Here is a 27,361-nt window from a genome sequence, read left to right as displayed (position 1 = left end):
GAAGGCGAAATTCGGGGGGCCCTCGGGTGACCTTCTCCCAAGGCCTGTGGCCGTGGGTGTGGTTTCCCAGCCATGCAGACCAAGGTGCAGGGTGTTGGGCAATCTTCCTGGGATTCAGAGCACCCAGAATAGGACAGCTGACGGCAGTGTCCCAGGTGCCCCTCCCTGCAGACCTTTCTACCCAAGGTCTTGTTGGTTAGACTGATTTGGAGACTAAGAACCTGTGGATGGAATTATTCAACTTCAATTAAAGAAGAATCACCTGAAAAGCAAAAGATTGGTAGTATGAATGTTTCAATTATTACATTAAAAGAAGTGATTTTTTTTCCTTTTTCCATCCACGTTCGTCTTTTTTCCTTGATGCTGAGGCAGGGGTAGGGGTGGTAGCCCTTTAACTTAGCTCGTGCTGGGATGGGACAGGAGCCTCCCAGAGCAGTAGGTCCTACCTATTTTGGGTTCCTAATCCCACTGAGAATCTCCTGAAAGCCATGGACCTTCTCCCTAGAAACCGTGCGCATGCATACATTGAAGGAAGTGTTTTCCTGTGAGTCTGGGGCTTCACAGACTCCTAAAGTCCACTGTGTACCCCAAATTGAGAGCACCGGCACTGGATCTTCTGGAACAGCGGGCGGGTGGGCACTTATAAGCGTCTTTCTCACATGGCTCGTGGCTGTGAGTATGGGTTTCAGGACAGCCCTGCTGCTTCCACTTTGGCTTGTATTGTCACGGTGAAGCTCTCACTAGGGACTGAGAGAAGGCGATCTGCCTTTGCCTGGTGGAAATGGCCCACTTTTCTTGCCAGCAGGCATTTCACAGCTCTGTTTGGACGGACAGAGAGCGTTACCTGAATGAAATTCTGCGAAGTCCTGGCTGTCTCCCACTCTCCCATAGTGCTCTTTCCAAATAGGAGTTTCCAGAAATAACAAGCCTCCCAGGTCCTCTATGTGTGACCGGTGGGTGGGCTGCATGCACAGGCTCACTACGGGGGTGTTTCCTTTCTCACTGCAGGCCTCCCTCCCTTCTCCACCCCAGCACAGCCAGTTCCTCATCTGCTCCCTGGAGCTTGGTCAGAGTGGGCAGAAATAACAGAATCTTGCATCAAACTGGGGGACACTGAGGGGTCATCTGTTGACATGGATGGCCAGCAACTCCCTTCCAGGGTTGGAGGGATGGAGCCTCGGCTGGTTTCTGTTACCCGTTTCTGGCTCTCACAGGCTTTGAGCAGCATTTCCCACATGACTGTGTGAGAGGGAAGGGAATGCAGCTTCTGTCCTGGATCAGTGAACTGCGGCAAGTGGGGAGGGGAGCAGAGGGATGTGCCCCCTGTTCCCTGCTGCATGTGTGTCCTGCCCGAGGGGAGCAGAGATTTGCATTTGCTCACTTGTCCACATGACAAAGGCTAAGTAAGCCCTTTATCCTGAAGGTCTTGGTCCGTCTAGAAGGGGGTCCTTAAGGAGAGAAATCCAGCACCCAGGGGGCCACAGCGATGAGCACCCTGCCCTGGGGGCTTCCCACCTGAGCCTCACAGGATGATCAGGATTTAACACACTCCCAAACCAGTTTAGATCATGAAATACCAAGCCGGTTACAAGCAGCTGTGATCACTTGCTTATGCGATTGACAGTTTTAGTGGCTGCCTGATGTGTAAGTATCTTACTTTGCACAGGATTGAAGACCTCTATTCAAATTGATCAGGGAGACTTTCTGGAGGAGGTGAGATTTATTAGAAGCACGTGCCTCTGTTTTGAATCAGCCAACGAATTGTCTCAGATTTCTTCTCTTGTCCATGAAGAAGCATCGTAGGTGTCAGTGGACCAGAGTTAGGTGTCATGTGGCTGAAAATTCCTGGTGGGGTGCATTTTTAGGGCCCTTAGTAAGCTGTCAGTGGGTGATAGTGTGGCACTCCCCCATAGGGCACAATGCATCCCGTTCCAGGCACTTGGGTCTCCAGGTAGGGAACAGGGCAGGTTCCTGATTCCCCCACCTCCCTCTTTTCCTGGCTAAAACGAGTTGTCCCTTCTCTCTTTTCGTCAGTCCGTAGTGGCATTTCTGAAGGATCCAAAAGGGCCCCCACTGTGGGAAGAAGATCCTGGAGCCAAAGATGTTGTCCACATTGATAATGAAAAGGTAATTTTTCCGTATCAGTTCTGATGGGCTCTGGAAGCTTCCCCCCTAACCAGGGTCTCCCAGGAGAGATGCCCAAGGAACTGAGAAGTGGGAGTATTGGGGGACCTCCAAGGGAGCTGGGCCAGGGCCCTAACATTTGGTTCCCCTTCCCCGCTCTGTGACGGAACGAACAGGAGATTACAGGCTGACTGCCTGAGCCCTTCCCCTGTCCTTTGCTGCCTTATATAATGTATTTTAGCGTGTTTAGATTTTCCTTATAGGGATATTGTTTAAATGTTTTCTCCTCCTTAGGTTATTCAGTTGTTGGAACTGCCTTTGTGTTTTTTGGGTTTTATTTTAAAGTGGATTTTGGTTTTTTGTTTTAAGAATAATCTGTGAGGTTTGGGTTGGATTGCCAGAGACTTGGTCAGGTCTTCACAATTCTGGATCACTGTGTTAACTTTGAACAAGTTATTTACTTCAGTTTCTGGATTTGGCTGGTGTGGGGGGCTGGGGTCAGAAGGGTGGTTCTGATGTGCGGTCTGCATACAGCCCTGACCCTCCTCCTTTCAAAGCCTGCCCCGCCTGACCTGCACGTGCCTCTTTATCCGTGTGTATCTGTGTTTGTGTCATGCACACACGTGTGCCTTACTTGCTTGGCTGTGCCTTTACATTAGGATGGGCAGGAACTTCTTTGTCACATTTCAGATGGCCTGTGAGACAAGCAGTGCTTTTTCGTAGATGGAAGGAGAATGTTCGTTTTTCTCTTGATAACATAAAATGTGCCTTTTATCTTCCTCTGCCTCCCCTTTTCATTTGAAGTTATTGACTCTTGATGCTTGTTAGCTCAGAAGAAAATGATGCCATTTATACTTGCTGCAGGAGAGATCATGTGTGATCATCGTGGGCTAACCAAGTGGGCCTTTCAGCTGAGGGGTGATTCGATTTAGGGGATGGGCATCAACGTTTCTGGGATAGAAAGTGCCAGTGTCCTCAGCTTGAAGGTGAAGCCTTTTTAATAGGCATGTTGGGGGAAAGGAGGAGGGGCAGGTGTCAGGCGGCACCTGTGCCTGTCGCCAAGAAAAGACTAACAGCCTGAACTGATGGTTTCTCCCGGGTAGATTTTGTGGTAATACGTGCTTTCAGCCTCTCTGGAAAGTGGTTGCCTGCCGCCTCGCTCCTCCAAAATGTTCATGTCCTGAAACTCCTGAAATTGCTCTTCTGTAACTAGAAATATTAAGCAGAAATATTTTTTCTACACCTGTAGGCAATCCTCTTGTTATACTGTGTGCTGCTGCTTTTCTGCTAATAGAATCCCCGTAAAATAACAAGTTCCAAATTCAAGTTTGAATTGCCAATTTCTGTTTGTAAGCTTAGAGTTCCACACTTAATTTGAAGGTAATTAAGCATCTGTGAATGTAATGCGATATTGTTACTGTTGAGGGTGTGAAACCAAATTGCTACAGGCTCAGAAAAACCTTTTCTTCTCAGATCTTTCACCGGTTTTAGCTCCAGGGATTCCAGAAGATCATTTTCAAAGCACCCTCCACCCCTAGTCAGGGTCAAAGACCTTCGTTACTAATTCTGTCTTAAAATGAGTGCCTTAACCAGCTAGTTACGTAAATAAGAGTAAACATTTTCAGAATTTGTTATGCAGTGTTATAAATTCCCACAAAATATTTGTAATCTTTTTTATCTAACTGAAAAATTATAAGTACTATATGTTTATTGTTGAAAATTTAGAAAATTCAGCTTAAGCATAGAAGAAAAGAAAAGAAATCATCCCATCCCTCCCCACTGAGAGATACCCACTGCCAGTGTTTTCTGTAGCCTTCCAGGCTTTCTGCTTAATGCACACATAAATACTCTTACTCACAAAAGTGTCATCACATTGTACATGCTGTTTTGTAACTTGCTTTTCACCCTTACTTAATGTAACATGCACATCTTATTGTGACATTAAATATTCCTCTTCATCATTTTTAATAATGCAGTCGTATGCCATTGTGCGGGATGTACCATCATCTATTTACCTAATGCCTTGCTGCTGCCAGAAAGCTGCATTTTGAAATTTCCTCTTATTTTCCTTATTATTCAAGAGAGAAAAACCTCTAATTTTCTTCCATGGAAACTGGTTAGAGGAGCTTATTTGAATCAAAATATGCTCTGTCATGGTGCTACTCCGCAGTCCTTGACAGATTTGCTTTTTCCCAAACATCGTTGACTCTGGTTGGGAGAAAAGTCTCCTGCCCTGCTTTACACTGAAGTGTCTCCATTAGCCCTGTTGTGACCATCTGTCTTTTTACATTTATTATATTCATTTAACAAATGATTATATATTGTCTGATAACGAGCCAGGCGCTGTTCTAAGGGTACAAACACAAATGGTCCATTTAGCTTGTAGCCTCCTGGGAATGGGGGTGCATCTCATCCTTACGCTCCTGTGTGCACCATGGTCTCCTCGGGCCCTGGATGGTGGCTGTAGGGCTGGGCTGGAGAAGATTCATAGCGGTGGGTTAACCCCGTGTTATGTGATGAGCAGATCCGCACCTGGCCAAGTTGGGCCTCCGTGAATACAACAAGCACCACCACAACAGAGCCACTTCATAGATCGCATAAGAAGAGACAGCCTCATGGGACCCAGTTAGCTCCTTGCCGTATTCATTGTTCAGTGGGAGCTGAAAGTAACGCTGGTAACCTGGTACCGACTACTTCATCCCACCAGGTGGCCTTTGGAAAGCCATCTGTCCCCTCGGGCGCTCAGTTTCCCCATCTGTAACATGTGAGGTGGCTAGAATAGATGGTCTCTGAGGGTCTTTCAGCCCCTGACATGCCAGGACTCTGCACTGCACCCCCAGCCCCCAAGTCAGACCATGGGATTTCCAAACCCCCGCCGCACTCCTCCCACCACTGTGGTTCCCCCGGGAATGTCGTCTCCATTCCTGCGTTGTCTGTAACCTGCAGTGTTCTCTGTGCCTCAGGACTTCCGACGGCTCCTGAAGAAGGAAGAGAAGCCGATCTTGATGATGTTTTATGCTTCCTGTGAGTGACTTTCTCCTTTGGGTTCAAGTCAGACATTCAGACTCTGGGTGGGGCCGCTGGGGGTGCAAGGGGGACTGGGAACTAGCCCCGGGCCTCCACTTAGAACGCCCAGTCACGGCGCTCACACCGTCTCCGCCTGCACCTCTTTTCCTTGGTCTTTTCGTCTGGCTCCGCCTCTCCTGCAGTCCACATCCGTTTTTCTCTCGCTGGCTTCCGCATCCTTCTAGCCTCTTCCCCCAGCAGCAGCATGGGCCTCTGCTCCAGGTCCCTCCGCCTTCCCCGCCCTCTGCCTCCTGCGGGCCTGTGGCCCTTTGCTGGCAGCCGTGTGCCCGGTGGAGCCGCACCTCGGCCCTGGCTCGCTCTCCTTGGCGGCGGCGGCTGCCGACCGCCCGGAGCCTGGCCGGCCTCGGGGCGGCTGCACGTCCAGCTCTGGTTCCTGCAGAGCCACCTGGGAGGACCGGGGGATCAGGACCAGGGAGAAAGGGGCCCACTATTGGGGCTCAGTCTCTATATGAGGCAAGAGGTCGTGGGAACAGCAGTAGGATCGTTGAGATGACGACCAGGAGACGTGGGTTCTGACTCCAGCTGTGCCACCCAGCAGGCTGGGTGACCTTGGTCAAGTCCTTCACTACTCTGTGCCTCAGTTCCCATTTCTGTAAGGGAAGGAAGGGGTTGGATCAGTGCAGGGGCTTTCAAACTTTTTGACTGTATTTGTAGTATTAAACATATTTTACATGGCAGCCCAGTATATAAGTAAGCTGAAAAGTTTCACTAAACCATACTTACCCTTACTACTTGCCATCCACTCCACCAGATATAGAGCACGTTGATGTTTTCTTTTTCATTGTTTTATTTAAACATTAATTGGTTTTTCCTACTACTTCGTAACCCTCTAATAAACGGTCAGCGAATCATGGCCTGTGGGCCGGCTGCCTTTTTTGTAAATTAATTTTTGTCGGAACACAGCCACCTCTGTTCATTTGCATGTTGTCTGTGGCTGCTTTCAAGCTACAACTGTGGAGTAGAGTAGTTGACAGTATGTCCTCAAAGCCACAGATATTCCCCCATCTGGGCCACCTCTGAAGTCTAACTGGTCCCCCCCACAGACTGAAAAACCTCGGATTAGAGCCTGTGTGTGGCCTTAGAGCTCGATCTCTGTGAGCTACATGCGCCTTCGGGAAGCCAAAGGACTAAAGGCCGGAGCGAGGGAGGGGTTGTATGTGATGGGAGGTGGGTGTGCCCAGGCATGTCTGTGGCTCGAGTGGGTATCACAGGCTGTGGCACAGGGTTCTGTTTCCTCTTAAAAGCCTGCCTCCAATCCCCCTTCCTGAGAAGTTCTCCCAGCACAGGTTCCTCCCATCTCAACCCTGCTGACCATGCCTCCCCAGGCTGGATGCCCTTCTGTGGGTTCTGCCTGACTTGGGCCTGTGGCTTGTTCACTATGACAACAGCCTCTCCCCAGCCCATGTTGATTGCTGGGTGCCCCCCACCCAGCCTCCCCCCACCCCTCCCTGCCCCAGGGGTGTGCCTGCCTATGGAAAGAGGCCCTGGAGTCCCACTTCCTATTAGAGCCGGCGCTGCCCAGGCGGTCAGCTCTTTAACCCCGGGTCGGTCTCTCTATTAATATTCACTTGTTGGTTTCACCCCTTTTTGTTTCTCCTTGGAGGGATCTTACCACCTGCCCAGCTGTGAATTGCTTCAGGAATTATCCTGCCTGCGTAGTCCCTTGAGGACGGGCCTCCCTTCGTTTATCTTAGAACTCTTCAGGTCTCAACACATTGGTTAAATGAGACTAAAACAGTGATGTCAGTATACAGTACGTGTCACAAGGCAGGGTCATGGTATAACCGTGCAGGTTGCAGCGTAACGACAGTAGGTAATCGCGGGGAGAGGCTCACTAGCAATGTGCACCGAAGTGTGTATGCCAGTCCCCCTGCCTCACCCCGACTCTCCAGGCTGTCAGGAAGGGCGACCGTCCTCCACATCACAGCAGGCAGAGCTGCGAGCAGGCTTATTATCTTTGTAGAATAGGAGGCTGAGGCAGAAGCAGCTAGGATCCTTGTAGGTGTCATAGAACAATGAATAGTGGAGAGGGAGGGAGAAAACTCGGGGCTGTTAAGTTTACACTTGTGTGGGATCAGATTGGTTGGCCTCCTGGGTCCCAGGTATCCCCAGATTGTGTTGTTGCTGTTGTTCTTAATGAAACGAGCTTGTGCTTTTATTATACTAGTCCAACCAAGCAGTCATGGCCTCATAATTCAGCTTATTCCTGGGAAACACCAATTCCCTAACTGGGAAGTCCTGTAGGATTCTTTGATCCTAACGGATCAAAGATTGGGATGAAGGAGCCTAAAGGCAGTGGAAGCCTTTAGTTGTGACAAATCTGGGTCCCAAGGACCTACTGATTATTCAGTGAATGTTCGTTGACTGAATTAATGAGAAAATAAAAGGGCTGGTGCTCTAAGTTTTGGGGTTTGAGAGTGATAATTAGTCTTCTCTCTGCCCTTTCCTCCCGAATGAATCAGTTGAAAGATAAACTCAAATAGGGATCACAGTACGAGCTCTATTTTTGGTAAAGCTCAAGTGGCAACTGGCTTGGCCCAGAGCTTCCTGTTACTCTTCCATCTCTTCTTCCCCTCAATAACTTCTTCACCCGGTACTCCACCCATGGGGACAGCTGGCTGACTGACACTTGTTTAGGAGTCACGGGGGATACTGTCATTGCAGGCTGTAGACCAGCAGAGCTGGGGGAGAGAGGCCACACCTGTGAGGATAGGCAGTAAACTCCTGAGTGTGACCCAGTGGGTGTCCAACTTCCCCCATCTCATCAAGTCACTGACCAAAGGGGGGGGTGAAGGGCTTGATGTGTGCCCCCTTCATCCTCTCTCCTGGGGAGTGGAGTGACATCCCCATTCCCGGTGGAAGTGTCACCCCACCATGGATGGGGAGGCAGGCTCTCAGGCCTTGTGCTGGTAGAGGCCCCCCTGCTGGTGCCTAGTTCTGCCCGCCCTCCCAGGTGTTGGCTCTGCCCTCAGCCTGCAGGGCAGGTGTTGTCTCCACCTTACAGGTGGGGAGGCTGAGGCTCAGACCGCTTACATTGCTAGGCCGGGATCACACAGGCAGCAGTGGCCAAGGGGTGATGCACACCTGGGTCTCATTCTCCCCAGAGCTGAGCTCCCTCCTCTGCCGCTGCTGTGCGGCATCCCATCTCTACCACGTGGCATCCACCTGGTGGAGCTTGGGCACCCCAGGGAGTTGGCACTGCTGTCTCTGTTTCCATTCTTCTCTCCGAATCCCCACAGAGGGAACAAGGCCCCTGACAGGTGTCATATTCCTCCCTTCCGGTGCCTGTGGGGACCATGCTGTGGTGGCAACTGCTGGGGAGAGGTGCTTCTTGTCTTCTGAGGGCAGATGCTATGGGGTTGCGCTGCAGGCTGACCTCACAGCAGCTCCTGTGTCTCCTTGAGTCTGAGCCTGAACTAACAGCATGTACTTAAGCCCAGGCGTAATGCGCTGATGTGTGTGTGTGTGTCCATCTGTTCGCCAGGCAGGAACGTCAAGGAGGGGGGCTGTGGGCATTTTGAGAGCTCTATGTCAAAATATCCTGCAGTGCATCTTGTCTAGTAGACTTGGTGCTGGGGAGGTTCAGGTGGTCTCCGCGGAGTTTTGACCTGCTCACTGTTCTCCAGTGTCTGTATCTGGCCCAGTGGCTGAGAGCAGCTCTCTACCTGCGTTACTCTGCCCACAACCTGCCAAGGCATTAGCTAAATGTGGGTTAGAGCTTGTTAGTCTGCTGCTGCGTGGCCCTGTCCCCACTGTGCCGTGTCGAGATGACATCCAGACTGACGTGGGTTCCAGGCAGCTTTGGTGTCTGTGGCCTTCAGAAGCATGTCAGAGCCTGTTTTGCAGCAGAGCGGCTGTCAGAAAGAGTAACAGCCTTGTGTGTCAGAATTCCTCCTGTCTGAGGAAACTGGGGCTCGTGTCCTGCGGTGTCAGTGCCCATGTGTGGCTTGTTCTGGTTGAAGGGAAGGGGTGGGTTTAAATCAAAGTCTCTCTGAAGTAGGAGTGGGTGTTTGGGGCCTGGCTATCTTGGCCCTGAGCCCCCCAAATTTGGAGGTTTCACCACCCGAGAGAGGAGTGTGACCATGGTGGACCAGAGAGGGTTGAGTCAAAGACATCACAGAGTTCCCCAGTGTCAGTGCTGGAAGGGGCCTGAGGCCATCTGGTCCAACACCCCTCATTTGCCGGAAGGGGCAGCAGCCCAAAGAGGTGGCCCGTCGGGGCCATCCAGCAGGTCGAAGGAAGATGAGAACTTGAGTGTCTGATTCTGGCCAGCGCTCGGCTGCCTCTAGCCATGGTGTGATTCACTGTTAATGAAGGAAAAGAGGCAGAAAATCCTCAAAGCCATTGTATGTATGGTTGCACAGTTTTCCTCCTAATAGCATTTGATTCAGGTTCATCTGCAGCCCCTGGCTGGGCAGCGATGGGAGGCTTTTAGTTGCGCACAAGGGGGTGTTTTCCTGGCACCTGCTCCGGCTCCCTGAATTCCTGTTGAACTCATCCTCAGCTCTAAATTATTCAGTGCTTTGCCCTCCCCCAGCTGCGTCACGTTTGCTTGTCAGTCCCGCGTTTATTGAGTGACTGCTGGGCTGGGGTTTGTCAGCTCTTGGGGGTCTGGGGCCTCTGCCTCTGTCCCCATGTGCTCCCAGAGCCTGGGGCAGTCCTGGCTTCTGGAGGTGGGATAAATGCTTGTTGGTGGAGGTTGGCCTGAGGGGAGAGAGGGCGGAGCATGGGGCCAGTTGTAACCGTTTGGTTTTTCTCCTGCCGGTGACTAGGGTGCAGCGTGTGCAAGAGGATAATGCCGCATTTCCAGAAGGCTGCGACCCAGCTGCGGGGCCTGTTCGTAAGTGAGGCGCCATGGGCCAGGCGGGGCTGCCTGCCAGCTCCCTACTTCTCCCTCTCTCCCTGGGAGATGGCGGAGGACGGGTGCAGGAAGAGGGGAGAGGGCAGGTTTTGAAATCACGGGAAAGACTTATTCTATTACTGCTGCCCCTGCTGCCCCAGGCGTGTGGTTCAGAGACCTGTCCTCAGCGGATGCTGAGAACTGGCCAGAATTGCTGGGACCAGGAGAATTTGGCGCCTGTCAAAGACCAGTAATGAAATAACCAGGAAACCAGCAAGGCACGTTCGGTGTCGCCGAGAGGCCAGGGGCCAACAGCAGACCGTCAGGGGCCTAGAATGACGGGGGCTGGGCTCCAAAGCAGGCCGGGGCTCTCTCGGTGCCCGGGGAGCCCAGTGGCAAAGAAAGGGGGGCACGGTGACACCAAGGGTGGGCCCAAAGCACAAGAGGGTCCATGAGGCAGCCTCCTGCCCGGGCTTGCAGGGCTCTGTGGTTCCTGTGGGGCAGGAAGAACGTTGGAACCACAGCGGGGAGAGGCGGTGGGGAGCTGGAAACCTGAGCCCACGGGTTCTCGGAAGGAGAGTGTGCCGGGGAGCAGGCGGGAGACAGGGTTGTCTCAGGGATGCCCACCTTTAGCAGACAGGAGGGGAAGGGGAGCCACTGAGGAAACGGGCCTTCAGAGAAGTAGGAGCAACCAGGATGGTCAGTGAGGGAGGAGGGGAGGCCGGGGCAGTCAGACCTCACCCAGGGCTGGGCGTCAGTCGCTGAGGGGCCTGGTCGTGTCTGTGTGTCCTTCGCCTTGCCAGGCTTGTCTCTTCTGTGCCATAGGTCTGTCCACTTTTGCACTTACCCCGAGCCACAGAGGTTTGGGGATTTTTGTTTCGTTAGTTTTGGGTGTTTGTTCTTTTTTTTTCTTCTTGGTGGCAACAGAAAAATAACTGCTAGCTCCTCTGAGAGCATGGCGAAGTCCATATTCCGTTCGTGAAAGGTCATCAGGTGCCATCTCAGTGGGGTGGGCCAGAGCCCCACCAAGGGAGTCCTGAGATCTTAAAACTGCACCGTGATCTTTATGGACCAAACTAAGTTGCTGATTAGTTCAGAGTCAATTAAAAAAGGTTTAAAGGGCAGCCCCTGAGCACGGTGACAGCCCTGCTAGCTGGCCCCAGGATTGGGTTGCAAAGAACCAGGTGCTTCTCTTTTGACCTCATTTCTGGGGAGACACCAGTGTCCTGCTTGTTTCTCACTAATAAACTTTTAGCAACTTGCCTGGAGACGTCTGGCCCTGGGGCACACATATATCACTCTGGGGAAGTTTCACTTCACATTTTGGGGCCTCAATAGATACCATATTTTAAGATTATTTCGCCTGGAGAAGAGACTTAATTACCCACAGAGTTCTTTCTGCTGCACCCGTATACACTTAGACAACCGTTCAGCTCACCCTCCGAACTCTGTAGTGCAGTGGAGGGTAAAGAACTCCAGCCCCATTCAGATGACAGATAAGCTAGCCAGCTCCGTCAAAGCAGGTGAGGTCTTGGTGCCAGTCTCGTGCACTTTCTGGAAGATTCTCAGCCAATGCTGCCTCTCCCTGCCGAACTCAGCATTCCTCCAGGCCCCTCCTGTGCTCCCCCAGAGCCTGTCCCTGCCTTGCATGGTCGTGTCTGCTCATCTTTGCTTCTGTTCTGGATCGCTTTGCCCACCAGTTGATACTAATTATAATAAGGTTTTCTCACTGAGATGTGCGTTCTCGAGGGTTTCTTCAGCACAGAGCACAGGCCAAGCTCAGAGTAGGTGCTCAACACATGCTGATGAGTGAATGAATGAGCATGTGGCTTACTGGGTACATTTTATTTGAAGCTCTATATTTACATTAAAAGCGATATTCTCCTTTTAGAAAGGAATTCAGAGCATCAGTTCCTAAGGACAGAGGCAAAGTGGGAAGGATGTTTGTGGGACAAGGGCCCTGGGTTCACAATAGGCTCACTTGCAAGGTTAGCCCTGAAGATTACTTGTTAAGGGTACCTGCTTCCAAAAATGGAAAAAAAAAAAACACCCAGTACCTGCTTCTCCTGCTTGGGCCCAGGTCAAGAAATAGAAAAAGGTGACCCTCCCAGTTCCCTAGACAACGTTATAGAAAAGTCAGTGGGATTGTTCAGGTACCCAATGAGCCTGGCCGATTCAAGCCCAGCTTTGGCCAGGTGTCAGTTACCTCTGTGTTACGTGAACTCATCCATTACTTTGCTTCTGTATTTTCTTGCTTGGGGTTTGTTTTGTTCTGCTTTCCCCTTAGTTTCTTAGGAAAGCACCTTTTGAAAAGTTCTCACCCTTTCCCAGCTCCATAAAGGAGGAAGGGTCCGAGCCACCGGGGCCATCAGCTACTTCAGGAGGCCTCTAGAGGCCAGGGCTCATGGGGCGGCCACAGCTTCCCAGGAACGGGGCAGCCAGAGGTGTGGATTCCTTTTTGTCTTTGCGCACGGGGCAGAGATGGGCTGCTGGTCCCCTGAAATCAAAAGCTTGCTCCTCACCGCACTGCTGAAATCCAGCTGGGTCAGCACCTCCTGTTTCCTCTTCACCTCTGTCATCTTTGGGCCCTTTTTGGCTGGCCGTGTCTGTGGCAGGGGTTAGAAACCTTCCTCCTCTACAGATTTCTTGGGAGGTGTCCAACCTAATGATGTCATTAAGTTGGGAGCGAGGCTGGGTCAGGGATGCACAGCCTTTGCCATTTTCCAGACTCAGATCTGCCTCTTGTTTTTTGCTGTCGCTGACGTCTGGTGAGTCATCGGCACCTGTCCCACCTACTCCTACTAATGGACATCGTCATCAGCAGCCGCTCCCCGTCTCAGAGCAGAGCCCATCCTCGTCTGTCTCCTCTTCCCAGCCTTGCCAGTTATTGATGTTCACACTGAGTCTTTTGTTAACCTTGGCCGTGATGGGCCATCTGGGTGTAAACAGTGAAACGTGTCGGTCTTGGTGACAGATGTGTGCAGATCAGACTGTGGTGCTGGCTGTTGCTAACCACTGGGAGATCTTGGGCAAGTTGCCTTGGAGCCTTCACTTCCCCCATCCTTAAAATGGGGATGATAACACCAACCCTGCCCATCTCCCTGGGCTGTTGGGTGCGTGAATGGGCTGGTGCGTGGAGACAGCTCTATAGCCTGCAGACGCTTCACAGGTACAGGTGACTGACACCTCCACGCGGCTCCCACTGCCCTGTGCTTACCGTTCCTTCCACTCACCGAACGGGGTGCTGCCAAGGGTCTGCTTTGCACCCTCCTTCCTTTATTATTAACACATTGGAACAAGGGCCCGGTCCTGTACTCTCCTTGTCTCCTATGGACTGTCCCTCAGTGATTTTTATCTACATCTATAGCTCAACACAATGTAGCTCTGTGGAGCCTGAGTCTCTAAGCTCCAGTACCACGTGGCGGACTGCTTGCTTCCCGTCTTGGGCTGCATTCTTCTCCCTGCATCCCAGATGCAGGATGTCTAAAATGAAATTCAGTGTCGTTCCATCGGGCAGTGGCCAGCTTTCCTTCCCGACTCCTCCTGAGCACCGCAGGCTCCTCTGCAGTGTGCCTTTTTGCCGGGCCATTGTCATCCATCTGTCCCCCTCACGTCCTCCATCCTCTCCCTGCCCACTAGCCCGGGTCAGACCCTGGTTAGACCATACAGGGTGGTTACCAGAGACTGCTGACTTGTCTCCCCGACCTGTGACTTTCCCCTTACAACCCCCGATAGCTCTCCGGCACCTCCTGAATAAAGTCCTGGTTTCTTAGACCTTAAAGCCTGGTCCACAGCGACCTCGGTGAACTCGCCCAGCCTTCTCCCCCTACTCCCTTCTGTGTGTCCTACAGTTAAACCAGCATGGTCTCGGTTCGTGAGCCACGTCTTGTTTTGTCTTGTCTCCATTTTCTCTTCCTGGAATGTCTGTGGAAATCTTACCCTCCTTGACCACTAGCTCACACGCTCCTGCTTTGTGGAGTTTCCTTGCTGGTTCCTGTCACAGCACGGGCTGGACACAAGGAAGATCATGTTATGTCAGCCGACTGGCCCCAGGCGCACATGGCTCGGTGTCAGGCACGGTGACCCTAACTTCTCCTTAGGTTGAGACCAGTTTTGCCTCATTTGGATTCACAGACTCCAAAAAGTGTTTGTAAGTAGTCGTTCAAAAAACAGTTATCTCATTCACTAATAAATGACCCCAGAGTAGTCAGAAGTGCTACAGAAACTCAGAGAAGTAAGAGTTCATCACAAGCAAAGGTGGTTTAGAAAGGCCACCTAGGGGAGTGGGATGTGATTTGCCTTCAAAGATGGATGAGTCTTCGGTGGTAGCCGAGAGAGGGGGAGTGGGCCACATGGGCAAAGGGGGTAGAATACTCGAAGTCAGGGCCAGGAGAATCCAGCATGGGTTCTGGGAGTGTGAGCGCATCTGCAGAGCTTCTTAGTGGTATCAGTGAAGACGGCTAACAGATTTTGAGTGTTGTAGATACTTGTACCATCTCATTTAGGCTTCACTGCAACCAGAGGAGGGGACTGCAGATGAGGAGGCTGAGGCACAGAGGTAAGCGTGACTTGCTCAAGGAAAACATCTACTGAGAGAGGAGTTAGGATTTAGACCCAGCATCCTAAGCCCTGAGCCCAGGCTCCTAGCCACTGTGGTATATTCCCATCTGCAAGGGGCCCCAGACGGCAAACAGTCCAACTTCCTCTCTGTGCAGAAATCTCAGACTGTCTCATTCCTGGGAGAATTAAAAACCTAGACCCTAGCAGGTGCACAATTAACGCTTTTGTAGGAAAGAAGAATTAAAAAACGAGACAGGGACCATATGGTCTTTGAGTGTGGAGTTAGACTTTAGCCTGCATTCAGTGGAATTGAAAGGTTTTGCACCGGGAAGTGATGTAATGAAAGAGGAGGATGTGGAAGATTAACCTCGTGGTGAATGTGCACTGACACTGGGGAGACCAATTAGACATTAAAAAAGAACTCTAAAGTAGACAATTATTACTGGAACAGGCTGCTGAATCAGTCTGGGGAAGTGAGCAGACGGGCTTTTAGAGTGCTCCAGGGCTTCTAGGAAGTTCTGTCTCAGGCTTATTTTCCCTGTATTCCTTATAGCATTCCACAAGGGGGTGGGAGGAAAAAAAAAAACAGATTTAGCAAACATTTATTGTGTGTCTGCTGTATGCCAGGCACTGTGCTAGGTACTTAAAATGGTTCATAAGATACGTTTAGATGCCTGTAGGGATGGAGCTGCCAGAGGCACAGGTAGCTCCCATTACCCAGGATTTGGTAGGAAATAAAGAACTTGAGCACCAGTTTTGTGCTAAAACCTCTGACTTGGGTCATCCCATTCAGTTCTCTCAAGAGCCCTGTGATAGTCTCCTCACCCACATCTTCCAAACAGGGAACCTCGGGGAGGGTGAGTGACTTGTCCAAGGTCACGTGACTGCCAAGTGGAAACAGTCCTCTGAATCAAGTTCATTGTCCACTGAGACTGCTCTCTCCCGTTTTCTCTCCCTATGCCTCCTTACATATTATTCAGCAAAATTCCGCTTCCTGGTTTCTTCTTTCTGCTTCTGTAACTGCTGCTGACTTTTTTGAACTTCCTCTGCCTGCCCCTCTATGCCACCCGGCGTTGTGGAACAGCCCTCTTACATCTGGCCACACTGTGTTCTCTCGTGAGAACAGATTCAAAGTCCTTTTTCCGGGCACCTGATCCTGCCATATAGAAAAAAGTTCCTGCTTCAGGAAAGGAGTTCTAGGGGACTCATTCTGGGTTGTTCTCAGTACATAGGCTTGTCATCAGTAATACAAGCTACTACAGTTTTCCTTTCCCATTCAGGGGTGTTGGATATGTGGACCCCTGCCACCAGAACACGTTCAGACTTCAGAGATGATGCTCAAATGATGCTGTAGGTGATGGTCCCCCACAGGACGCCTAACAGGGTTTGGAGGGAGGAGAGTTAGGCAGGTGGATGGTCATGAGAACCATGCAACCTCCTTGGCCACATTAACTGTGAGATCTGAGAATGTTGCACATGAAGCCGGGGCGGACAGACTGAGGTATTATCCAGGAAGGTGTCCAAGGGTGCCTTAGAGTGGCAGAGTGGCTCAGTGGTGATTCCATAACTTGGGAGAAGAGTACAACCTTAGTTGACATGGGCAGAGAAAAGGCATAATATGTACTTGGGTGGCAGTGAACCCACTCTAGGACCTGGTTGACCTTGGTAACAAGGCCAGGTTTCTTCTTCAACCCTCAGAACTTTGTCTTGCTCTGGGATGGTTTTTCCCACAGGGCAGGCAGCAGGGAATGCCTGTATGGGGGGCAGCCCTTGGGCCCAGATGACTGCTTCTTCCAGAGCACTCGGGCATCGTTCCCAGCTGGCTTGGCTATCCTTGATCCCCCGCTGCCCTGGGCTGTGCGTCAGACTGTGAGGCTTCGTCCCCATCATCTGTTTCTGGTGGGACAGCTGGGCAGGCATGGACAAGGTGAGGGCGTCTGTGGGTGGAGAGTGGACAGGTCTGTTCTCTCTTTGCTCCCAGGTGCTGGCCGGGATGAATGTCTACTCCTCGGAATTTGAAAACATCAAGGAGGAGTACAGTGTGCGCGGCTACCCCACCATCTGCTATTTCGAGTAAGTCCCCTGCTTCTCTGCTGACGCCCGCTCCCCTCCATGATGGCGTTTGCCTCCCTGGCTGAGCCCACGGTGTCTCCTCATGTTTCACAGGAAAGGACGGTTTCTGTTCCAGTACGACAGCTATGGGTCCACAGCTGAGGACATTGTGGAGTGGCTGAAGAAGTAAGTTGGCGTTTGCCTTGGTGGGGCGGGGGAGGGTACCCAGAGGGGGAGGGGCATCTGCCAGGCCCCAGGGTGTCCCTGGGCACAGGGCTCCGTCTGGTGGTTGGGAAGAGAATGAGGAAAGAAAGGACCATTTTGTGCTGCCCACGCAGCTGTCTGGGCTGCATCTAGGTGAGGGGGGGGATCTGTGCGTGCAGAATGTGCCAGTCGGGAGGATTTCATGTGACTGGCCGTGACGACTGCATTTCAGATAGGTTTTTCCCCCTTAGTCTACCCGATGGCTAGAAGTATTTCTCACCCAGGACGGCAGGTTTGAGAGAGGTTCCGCTGCACGTCTCTCTGAAAATAGAGTTGTCAGTCAGACGCTCATTTCAAACATAACACTTTGTATTATGTGCCTTGAAGCTAAGAAGTGTCCTCATGCCTTAGATTTGCAGACTGCTTTGCCGTTCACCGTGCAGCCCCGCGGAGCTGCTTCGTAGCAACCTGTGGTCCTGTTGATAATGTGGTTAGATCCTTATAACCCAAACCGCCCGTGCACCTGCAGTCCCCCGCCCCCCATGCTAGGTGTGTGACTTTTGCGTGACGCTTGGACCCTGACTGGTGTGTTGGATGGGGAGTCTGTCTCCCCAACACCTTCCCCGTGGCCGGAGCTCTCCTGAAGCCCACGCCGGAACACTCACCTGCTCTGGGCTCTGCCTGTCACCGGCCTGACACTTGTCACCACCAGTGTGTGTTTATTTGTGCACAGTGCTTAGCATAAGAACAGCATTCTGGAGCGTTTTGGGAGCTCCACTTTGTGGCTGACCCTGTTCTAAGCACCTTATGTCTCATGGAATCCTCAGGACAGCCCCATAAGGATGGTATTATTATGACCTTTATTTCCTGAATGAGGTAACTAAGCAGAGTGATGGAGTAGCTCGTCCAAGCTCCTGCAGCTGCCAAGCAGAAGGGCTGGGGTCGGCCCCCGGCAGCAGCTCCCCCGCGTTCTGGCCGGAGCCTCTGCCCTTTCCCCAGCTGCCAGCATGGTGGCTGTCTATTGACATCGTTACCGCAGGGGCACGGCGTTAAAGGATTAGTTATCCAAAGCAGTGAGGTTGAAAATGTGTATTTTCAGAATGGGAAAGGAAGATAAATTTTGTACTAAAAAAAAAAAAAATACCCCCAAACCCACAACAAACTGTTTGATTCTGAAGGTTGAAACTCTCAATCTTCTGTTCCGTGGGTTCCCGGGGGCCCAGGAGATAAAACACCATGGCAGAACCATGTTTGCATGGTGTCCTTTATTTCTTGGAAGCATTTTCACATCTCTGTCTCCATCTATTACCTCATTTCCAGCCCCTGCCCAGGAAGGCAGCTCCCCATTATCCTGTGTCTTAACCTGGGCCTTCGCACCCCTGTTTTCATTTTACACTTGATAATAAGCATGTCCTCTCTTCCTGCCACACATATCTCGCTCTGCTTTGGGAGAAGGTTTCAACAAATGGCAGTCTCATTTGTCACCAGAGCATAAAATCTGCTTTCCTCCCCCTTCTCTAACCTTTTCTGGCTTCAAAATACACTCGTATCTTCTTGGAAGGATAAGGTTTATTATTTTTTTTAGAAAGTGTTCAGAATTGCTTGCTAGCCCTGGACCAGGGGAGCACGTCAGTGGCTTTTCTGCGACGGGGCATTATCTCCCCGGTGGACTCCGCCACTCCGTCCCCCACCCCACCCAGGCCCACCGCAGCTCCTCCACCAGACCCTGTCCCGGGCCCCACTCCTACCCCCAGGGCTGCCTCCTGATCCCTGTCCTGGGCTGGCCCTCCCCACTTCCCACCTCCGCCTTCCCCTCCTCACCCCCATGGACAGGAGGCCTTGTTAGCAGCTTTTGGTTCACCCTGGGTCTCCAGTCTCCAGGCGGCTGAGGTTGGTGGGGTAACTCCGGGGAAGGGAAGACAGCATCCGGGTCCCCCTGGGTAGCACCTCCGGAGCTGCCCAACCACCTGTGGTCCCTGTGCTGGAGGTGCACACATGGGGGCAGCTCCTCCAAAGGCATGACCATAGCCCACTCCCCCAGCACAGTCGGGGTCAGGGAGGACCCCCAGTGAGCTGCCTCATCTCATGCCTCAGCAAGATCTAGCAATGTCACTGTGCTGCCAGCTAGCTTCATTTTTTAAGAAGTCTTTTCTGATTTTAAGGCTATCAGTGAGCTATATCATTATTGAAAAACGTAAATATTTAAACAAGGGGAAAAGTGGCCCTCTTACTCCACTACCCAAGGATAATGTGTGGTGATATTTGGCAAATTTCCTTCTAGATTCCCCCCAACATATACCCAGCTGTGTGCGTGCATGCGTGCGTACGTGCGTGCGTGTGTGTGTGTGTGTGTGTGTGTTTTCCTGGTGCCAGGTGTTTTAAGTCTTCACCAGGTTTCCACCAAATCCTGGTGGGTGGGTAGCAGTGATCCTACCTTTCCTGCTGCCCTGCACTTCTTCCTTGGGCCTCTCCATTGGCTGCTCATGGCTCATGGTCACCAAATGTAGAAGGATGAGGGTGGATCCAGCCTTGCTAATTCTCTAGATCAGGGGTCCCCAACCCCCGGGCCGTAGATCGGTAGTGGTCCACGGCCTGTTAGGAACCGGGCCGCACAGCAGGAGGTGAGTGGCGGGCCAGCGAGCGAAGCTTCATCTGCGGCTCCCCATCGCTTGCGTTACTGCAACCATCCCCCACCCCCACCCCACCCCCATCGTGGAAAAATTGTCTTCCACAAAACCGCTCCCTGGTGCCAAAAAGGTTGGGGCCGCTGCTCTAGATGACTTTCAGAAGCCCAGGAGAGAAGAGCCAAGTCCTGCTATCTGACACGTGACTGGCGAGTGGGCCAGGCAGGGCATCCCTGGTGTCGGAGCGCCCCAGGGCTCTGGGGTAGATGCGATGATCCTGGCAGTGTGCCCCTTTGTGCTTCTGGCAGCTGCGTTTCTTATTCCACTCTCTGCAGATTTCCTGCTACTCAGTTGGGCTTGGCAGGTAGAGGGTGCAGAAGTGGCGATCCATTTTGACCTAGCTACCCATTTCTGCCTGTGTATTTTTATACTAACCAGAAGTGGACTGAAAACAAACACAAAGCATTCTTGACTTGTCATGTTTTGAGTTGCATCTTCTTATCAATGGCATGTGCACCTGCCTCAGGCAAGGACGTGCTTTGTGTGAACTTCCCAGTCCTGGAGAACCTGCGGGAAGTCAGAGTTGCAGGATTGGAAGGGAATGTGAAAGTCAGCGAATCTGCCCCCGGCAATTCCCTTTCCGTGTCGTGTTACCTCTAGGACAGATGTAGTTACTCCATCCCGCTTAAACACCTCAGAGGACAGGGCCTCGACTCATTTTGAGGGTGTCCATTCATGTTTGAATGATTCTTACTGAGGTTATGAATGATATCTAGGAACATTTGGGTAGTACTTCGTACATTCACGTGCATTATCTGTCTAGATGTACCTGCAAGGCAGATGAAGAAGGGCCTACAAATATACTGCCTTGTAGATGTTTAAGTCAGGCTGGTTGCCTAAGCCCCTAGAGCTGGAAGGTGGAGGAAACAGGACTCAAAGCCAGGTCTTCTGACTCCCAGTCCGGCTCTTTCTCTCTTATCTGTTGTAGATAGAACATTCTTAGTTCTGTTGAGCTAAAGTTTCTTTCTCTGGAGCTTCCACTTGGTGTTGGTTCTCCTTTATGGAGCCATAGAAAATAAATCTTCGTTTCTCTTCCCAGTGCAGTCTGAAATGTTTGAAGACAACTGTTGTGTTCCCCATGTCTCCTCTTCTTCTGGTTAGACACCTGCAGTTCCTTCAACTTTTCTTCTCTCATTCCCTTGTTGACTCAAAAAGAGTTTATTTGGTATCTGCTTTGTGTTAGGCGTAGGAGGTAGAGAGATAATCTAGAGGGAGCCCCATTCTTTAAGGAGAGAGACAGTGAAAAGCATAGTTTATAGTGCCTCTTACTGCTGTGCCCAGCTCTGCAGGCCTCTCCAGGAAGCAAACTTACTGCTGTCCACCGAGTGGGAGAGGTGCACCCACCTGGCTGCTGGGGAGATGGACAGGACCTGAGGGCCTCCCATTCAGCCCCAGGCCACAGCCCTGCTTTAAGGGGGTCCTCCTGGTCCTTCGGAGCCTTTGCATATTAGGGTGGTTCTTGGGCCCCTGCCCCCTCTGAGCACCCAGCACCTCAAGTTTCCACCCTCTAAGAAAGGCAGAAGTTTTTTGCTAAGTCGGTTTTCTAGCTTCTAAATTTGCACTGACCTCTTTTTCTCTCTTTGCTGCTGTCTTCCTGTTCTTTTTGCTCTTGTGGGTTCATACTTTTTTTTTTTTAAACTCTTGTACTGTTACTTTAGTGGTTTTGGAGTATGTCCTCCATGTTTAACTAGAAATTTCTCAGGCACTTTCATATGCTTGTACTGCTGCTGAGGCCTGGCTTCTCCATTCTGTGTGTATAATCTTGCTGGATTTTTAAAAATTATTTTAATTTTAGAATAGATTCTTTTCACATAATTAAAATAATTTTTTAAAAGATACTTAAAAATTATACATTGAAGTTTTCCTTTTATCTGGTTCCTCCATCCTATTCTCCCTCCTACCCCTTAGAGGTAACAACTTTAATTAGTCCTTATGCAGATAACACGCAAACATGAATAAGTATTTTTTATCTCTCTCTATTTTATGCAGAAGTTAGCACATTATGGCCTGTTGTGTATATCCCAGCAGTCTACCCACATCAGAGTGTAGGGGAGCTTCTTTGTCCTCCTTTACCACGCTCAGCCCTCCATCGTGCAGAAGGACTGCAGTTTACCTACCAAGGGACACTGGGTTCTTCTAGTCTTTGCTATGACAAATCATCTACAATGAATACCTTGGAATGTACGTAATTTTGCATGTGTCCAGGTGTATTGGAAAGATAGATTCCCTGAAGTGGAGTTGGTGATGTTTTCAGGGATTGGTGTTTTGAGCCCAGGTTTTGGAACCTAGGTTTCTTGGTGTTGGTCTGGGACTGTGGTCTGGCTGGTGACTCATTCTAAAGCTTCATTTTGCCATCAGCGCTACCTGACATTGGATGTGCATGGGCTCAGAGTGGTTTGCCCTCTCCCTGCCACTTCACATTGCTTCACACCAGGGTGGCTGAAGCCACCGGTGGGGCCTCGTCCAAAGCACCAGAGAGGGCTTCTGAAGGTGCCGTCAGACCCAGGCTCTGCCGTAGGGTGGGGCTGGCAGGTCCCACTGTGTCAGCTGCGTGGGAGGGCTGCAGATTCCACTGCGTGGGCAACATTGGTCTCATGAATTCTCAGCCCTGGCTGCTGGAACTTTACACTTTTTTTTTTTTTTTTGGTAAGCTCTCAGAGGCAGGAAGCAATGGTTGTCTTTTCACATCTGTCATCCTAAAGCGTTTTCTCAAAGTAGCGATTAAGGTGCTCTGGCAAAGGTGTTCATAAAGCATCAGGGAGTTTGTGTCACGAGCAGCCTCATCCTCAACTTTGGAGCAAGAGAGGGCGGCTGTGAGCCTCCCCCGTCACAACAGCTGGTGACACAGATGTCAGCACGTGGCTGTCCCAGGTGGAGGCAGGCTCCAGGGAGGCTACGCACCAGCCCGAGGTTTTGCAGCTCGTGGTGGCAGAGCGCGGATTTGGACTGACTTCTGAGCCTGGCCCTTTCTGCTCCAGCATTCCGCCTCTGGAGAACCAGATAACTTTGTTCCAGTCTCTAGGAAGGGTTCGTGATGTAGCCTGGATGCTGTCATAGTTAGGGTGCCTTGTTCCCCTGGGCCCCACCCTTCCTCATTACGACCCTCCTCCCACCCTGGTCGGTGAACGCCCTGCACCCGCCTCCCCGGCCCCCAGCCCTTCCCGGCTATTTGGTCTTTCTCAGACACCTGGCCTCTGCCTTTCCTCCTCACCACCACCCCTCCCCTCTAACGCCCTCTCCCCGCTCCCCGCCCTGTGGGCACCACGCAGCACAACGGTTAACTTTGCCAAAGGTCACTCTTGCTGTTGCTGTTTATTCTTGCCAATTGGCTGAGAGTTTGAAAGAGCTTGAGATGCTAACGAACGCCCCCGATTCTAGGGAGGAAGTGAGGTTTCTTGATCCGCCCAGAGGGCTGCAGCTGAAGCGACTGTTTGCCACAGGCTATCAGCTGAGCACCTCTGGGCTCTGAGGGGACGGTGGAGGTGGGCAGGGCCGAGGAGTCCTGCTCCGCTCCTCCGGGGGGTCGCGGTGCGCCCCTGAAGCCGGCCGTGCGAGCCGCTGGGGGTAAGGGCTGCGCGGGCCCCGGCGCGTGCTCTGAGCTCTGCCTGTTTTTGGTCTTCCAGTCCACAGCCGCCACAGCCCCAGGTCCCCGAGACTCCCTGGGCAGATGAGGGCGGCTCCGTTTATCACCTGACCGATGAAGACTTTGACCAGTTTGTGAAGGAACACTCCTCTGTGCTCGTCCTGTTCCACGCCCCATGTGAGTGGAACCTTGCTCCTCTCTGCCACCGCCTCCCTCCCTCGGCCGCTGCAGGGCGGGCGCCGCTCTGAGCCTTTAGATATTACCTAGGACGGCAATCATCCCTCAGCTTACAGGTGGGGAAACTGAGGCCCCAAGAGGGCCCGAATCTTGCCCAGTACTTGCAAGGGCACAGTGAGGCCAGGGCTGGAGCCTCAGACCCCGCAGCACCTAGAACAGCTTCTTTCTGCTTCAGCTGGCGTCCGTCACAGCCTGAAGCAGCCTTTGTGCATCAAGGAAGGAAAACATGTGAATGCTGTAAAATGTGTTGGCCGTATTGGCGGAAAAGCCCTGTAGCTCAGGAGTTTTCTAGGCCAGTGTCCTCCCCGTTCCCGTGGAGAATGGAAAATTGATTGTAATTCGTTTCTCAAAGGGAGAAGGCTGCTTCTGGAAAGGTGAGCAAGGGGATGACAGCCCCTGGGCACAGAGTTCCAGGGAGCAATTCCTGGGAAAGGTGGGCCCATCCTGATGGGTGAAGATGGTGGATCCCCAGCACCCTGGGACAGAGTGCATGTGTGTGGGGTGCTCCTCTCTCATAGCTTCTTGCCAGCTCTTGGGCCCAGTGATGGTGGGTAAGAGGGAAAAGAAAGCAAAAAGAACTACTTCACGGATCAGTGTCATAATTGCCCAGTCCACAGAGGCATCTTTAGTGAGAGAATACTTTATTAATCATCTTTGTCATAGAGACCCTTACGCTAGTCATTGTGTATTGCCTTACGGTGGCCAAGTGGCTGCCCGCAGGGTCATCTCCTTTTATCTTACCCACAGTGCTGCAAAGCGAGTATGATTAGCCCCACTTTACAGACAAGGAGACTATTGCACGGAGAAATGGCACTGCTCTGTGAGTCCTGCACTGCTGAGCCCTGGCCTTCCCGTCTTCCGCTTCCCCTGAAGTATCACATGGGTTTGGTTAATCAGGAATTGTTCATATACAGACCACTACTGGGGATTTCCCCAAGTCCTCCTTTCTTATAAGTGCCAAATTCTTAAGAGAATCCAAAGGAAAATTATTTTTGGCCTTTCTTCTTCTGACTATCTAGAAGAATGACCACAAAAAATCTTTAAAAACCCCAAAACACGAAGTTTCAAAGGGCCTCCTAATTAGGGGCAATGACAGAGAGGGCCTTAGGAGCACATCACGCCCAGCCCTGCAAGGGCTCAGTGAGGGCATCTCTGTGGCTGAAGGTACCTGATGAATGCCCGCCAGGCAGCACTGCAGTGCTCTCCCCGCTGCGGTGTACTCTCCCGGCCAGTCTCAGTGTTGCTGATGGAGGCGCAGGGAGTCATGCTGCATCCAGAGCTGAACTCACCCTGCCTGCGTCCCTGTCCCAGCAGGAGAAGCAGATACCAGCTCACTGTTTTCAGTTCCCCCTGGGAACGTCCCCCCTGTGTGTCAGTGCTTCCAGTCTGTTGAGAGAGCCGTCTGGCTCCTGGAAGAGTGCAGAGTGGTTTGAGCAGTGCTTTATGCATCACAGCGTGAAGAGTATGTATCCCCTTTGATGAATCCTAACAACATGTACCTGATAGATTGGAATTGTTTAATAATTGTTTATGAAGCCCTTTCTTTATAGAACCCTGGTTGCAGACCCACAAAAATTTTGGTCTGTGTTCTTTCTTGTACTCTTAGGTTGTAAGCAATCCATTGTAGTACCTGACGCTTGCAGGGTCTGGACCCCAGAGCCTGGCTATAGAGTTCTTCCCTGCCCCCTCCCCTTATAATGCACCCTCCTTGCTCTCTGAACCAGAATGATCATCACTCCCCCAATCCAGGTCACCTATGGGTATAGAGTAAGGGCTTAATGAATGAGAAAACGAACAAATGAGGTTGTTGAGAGCTAAATTAGAGAACGAGAACTAGAAACCAGATAGCAGCTTTTGTTTTCCCCATTAGTCTTTGTTACTGAGTACACTACCCTTGTTGAGAGGGTTCCGACTCAAATTTAGGAAATGGAAATATCTGAGGCTTCTATTGGTGGGTGTCTGCCTGTTAGGGACCCTGCATTCTCTGATGAGGTGTCTGTCAGCCCCCCGGCTTTGCCTGTGTGTGTGTGTGTGTGTGTGTGTGTGTGTGTGTGTGTGTGTGTGTGTGTGTGTATTTCTGTTGGACTGGCAGAGTGAGAGGGATCAGGGCAAAAGCCCGAGGGGAAGCTCCCTGAAGAACTAACTGCCTGTTTAAATTCCCATCCGATTGGAGTGGCTTTTCATTAAATAATCTCTCTACACAGTCCTCCTCCTTTATCTGGGAGTGTGGGCTTTAGAAGGGATGGACTGTACATGGTTTAGAGAGGAATCTGAGCCCAGGAGGCGTGAACTTTTGTGGTGTTTGAGGGACCTAGAGAAAAGGACAAATGTCAGGAGGCCAGAGACTGGCAGTGCTGGCTCATGTTTCCCAAGCTAATAAAATGTGAATTCCGGAAATTACAGTGTTACAGGTGCCGATCCCAGACCAAATAGGGAGTGGTTAAGAAACAGACCATTTTGGAGACCTAGGAAAACAAGTTGGGATCTATCAACATAGAAGACCATAGATTCTACTAAGGATTGCCACATGTGCTTGGTTTGCTTCTTGGGATAGGATTGCTAAGTTGATGAATTAGTGTGTCTTTCTTTTATCAAAAATGAATTGTTGTTTTCCTAAGCGCAGTAGGGAGAACCGGGCAGGATGCGGCCACCATGAGGGGACCATCCCCTTGGTGCTCTGTGACTGTGAGTCTGGCCTGGTTCTGTCTGGAGGGTGGTACTTGTTTTTTTATAAGCAGTTTTGTTGAAACTATAAAAAGCAAGGCGAGCTTTCAAATCTGCAAGGGTTAGAGTTGGAAAAAGGAAGCTAGTTAAAATATCGAACAATGGTATTAAGATTTTAAAAGATCCCCACAGACTGAAATAGTGGAGCTCAAACTAAAAAGCTGAATTTATCTTGATGCCTTTTTGATAATTAAAAAGGAGTGTGTGTATGTTTTTTGTTTTCTTTTGCGGTACGCGGGCCTCTCACTGTTGTGGCCTCTCCCGTTGCAGAGCACAGGCTCCGGACACGCAGGCTCAGCGGCCATGGCTCACGGGCCCAGCCGCTCCGCGGCATGTGGGATCTTCCCGGACCGGGGCACGAACCCGTGTCCTCTGCGTCGGCAGGCGGACTCTCAACCACTGCGCCACCAGGGAAGCCCCATGTATGTTTTATAAAGGGATAATATAGGAAAATATAGAGAAGAGGATTAACATTATTCCTGATACAGACTCCCAGAAAGAGCCATGGTCTCTCTTTGCAGTGTTATTTCTGTACAGAAGAAGTGCTCAGTGTTCGTTTCTTTCCGGGTCCCACTTGCCTGGAACCTTGTTTGGGTGCCTTCGGAGGAGCCGTACTCCTCAGTTCTTGGCAGGAAAGGCACCTGGGCCGCTGGTTGTTGCATATTAGTAAACATCTCCATGAGCCCCCTGCTTCTTTGCCCTCTTTTCCAGCTTTCCTGCCACTTTAATTCCTATCTCAGCCTTTCCTCCCTTCCCCTCCCAGCTGGAGTCCCTTAGAAACCCCACACAGATTCTTCTGCAGCCTGTACTCCTGGTGCCTGAGTTGTCATTGAACAGATAAGCTCAGCCCCCCAGCACAGTGCGGGGCCCTCCACGTACGTGAGCTCCAGTCCCGGCCCCGCTCACACCAAGGGAGCAGGGAGAGCCAAGATTCGCAGGCAGGTGTGCCCTCCAGAGCCCACTGTCCAGGATCCTGGGCCTCCTGGGAAGGACAGTGTGATGCGAGCAGTGGCCTCCTAGAGGGCCGTGGGCACCATGCGGTGCGAGGACAGAGCCCGGGCCCCTCTGCCGTCCATCTGGCCCTCGGCGCGGGGCCCTGAGTGGGTGAGGGAGGCCACGGCACCAGGCCTGGCCCCCTGATCCCACGGAGCACTAAGTGGTGTCCGAAGAGGGCGAGGCAGCAGGACACCAGCGGCCACCGCCCCGTGGTGACTTTTGTTTCTTTCGGCAGCGTTCTGAACGAGAAGAGTCACTGTACATTGTTAC

The 27,361-nt window shown here is 51.5% G+C and overlaps 1 protein-coding gene across 1 annotated transcript in view; it reads left to right on the top strand.

Annotated features, from left to right (window-relative positions):
• The window catches only part of PDIA5 (protein disulfide isomerase family A member 5), a 90,331-nt gene that overhangs the window by 36,256 nt on the left and 26,714 nt on the right, over positions 1 to 27,361 (top strand). The window contains exons 6-11 of the mRNA XM_060150471.1: positions 2,035 to 2,127; positions 5,088 to 5,148; positions 9,984 to 10,051; positions 16,593 to 16,684; positions 16,778 to 16,849; positions 23,175 to 23,311. Coding sequence (XP_060006454.1) covers positions 2,035 to 2,127; positions 5,088 to 5,148; positions 9,984 to 10,051; positions 16,593 to 16,684; positions 16,778 to 16,849; positions 23,175 to 23,311 — 523 coding nt within the window. The remainder of the gene's footprint in view (positions 1 to 2,034; positions 2,128 to 5,087; positions 5,149 to 9,983; positions 10,052 to 16,592; positions 16,685 to 16,777; positions 16,850 to 23,174; positions 23,312 to 27,361) is intronic.

This window comes from Lagenorhynchus albirostris, chromosome 5 (assembly GCF_949774975.1).
Source record: "Lagenorhynchus albirostris chromosome 5, mLagAlb1.1, whole genome shotgun sequence".
NCBI lineage: Eukaryota > Metazoa > Chordata > Mammalia > Artiodactyla > Delphinidae > Lagenorhynchus > Lagenorhynchus albirostris.
This window is presented reverse-complemented; position numbering and strand designations above follow the sequence as displayed.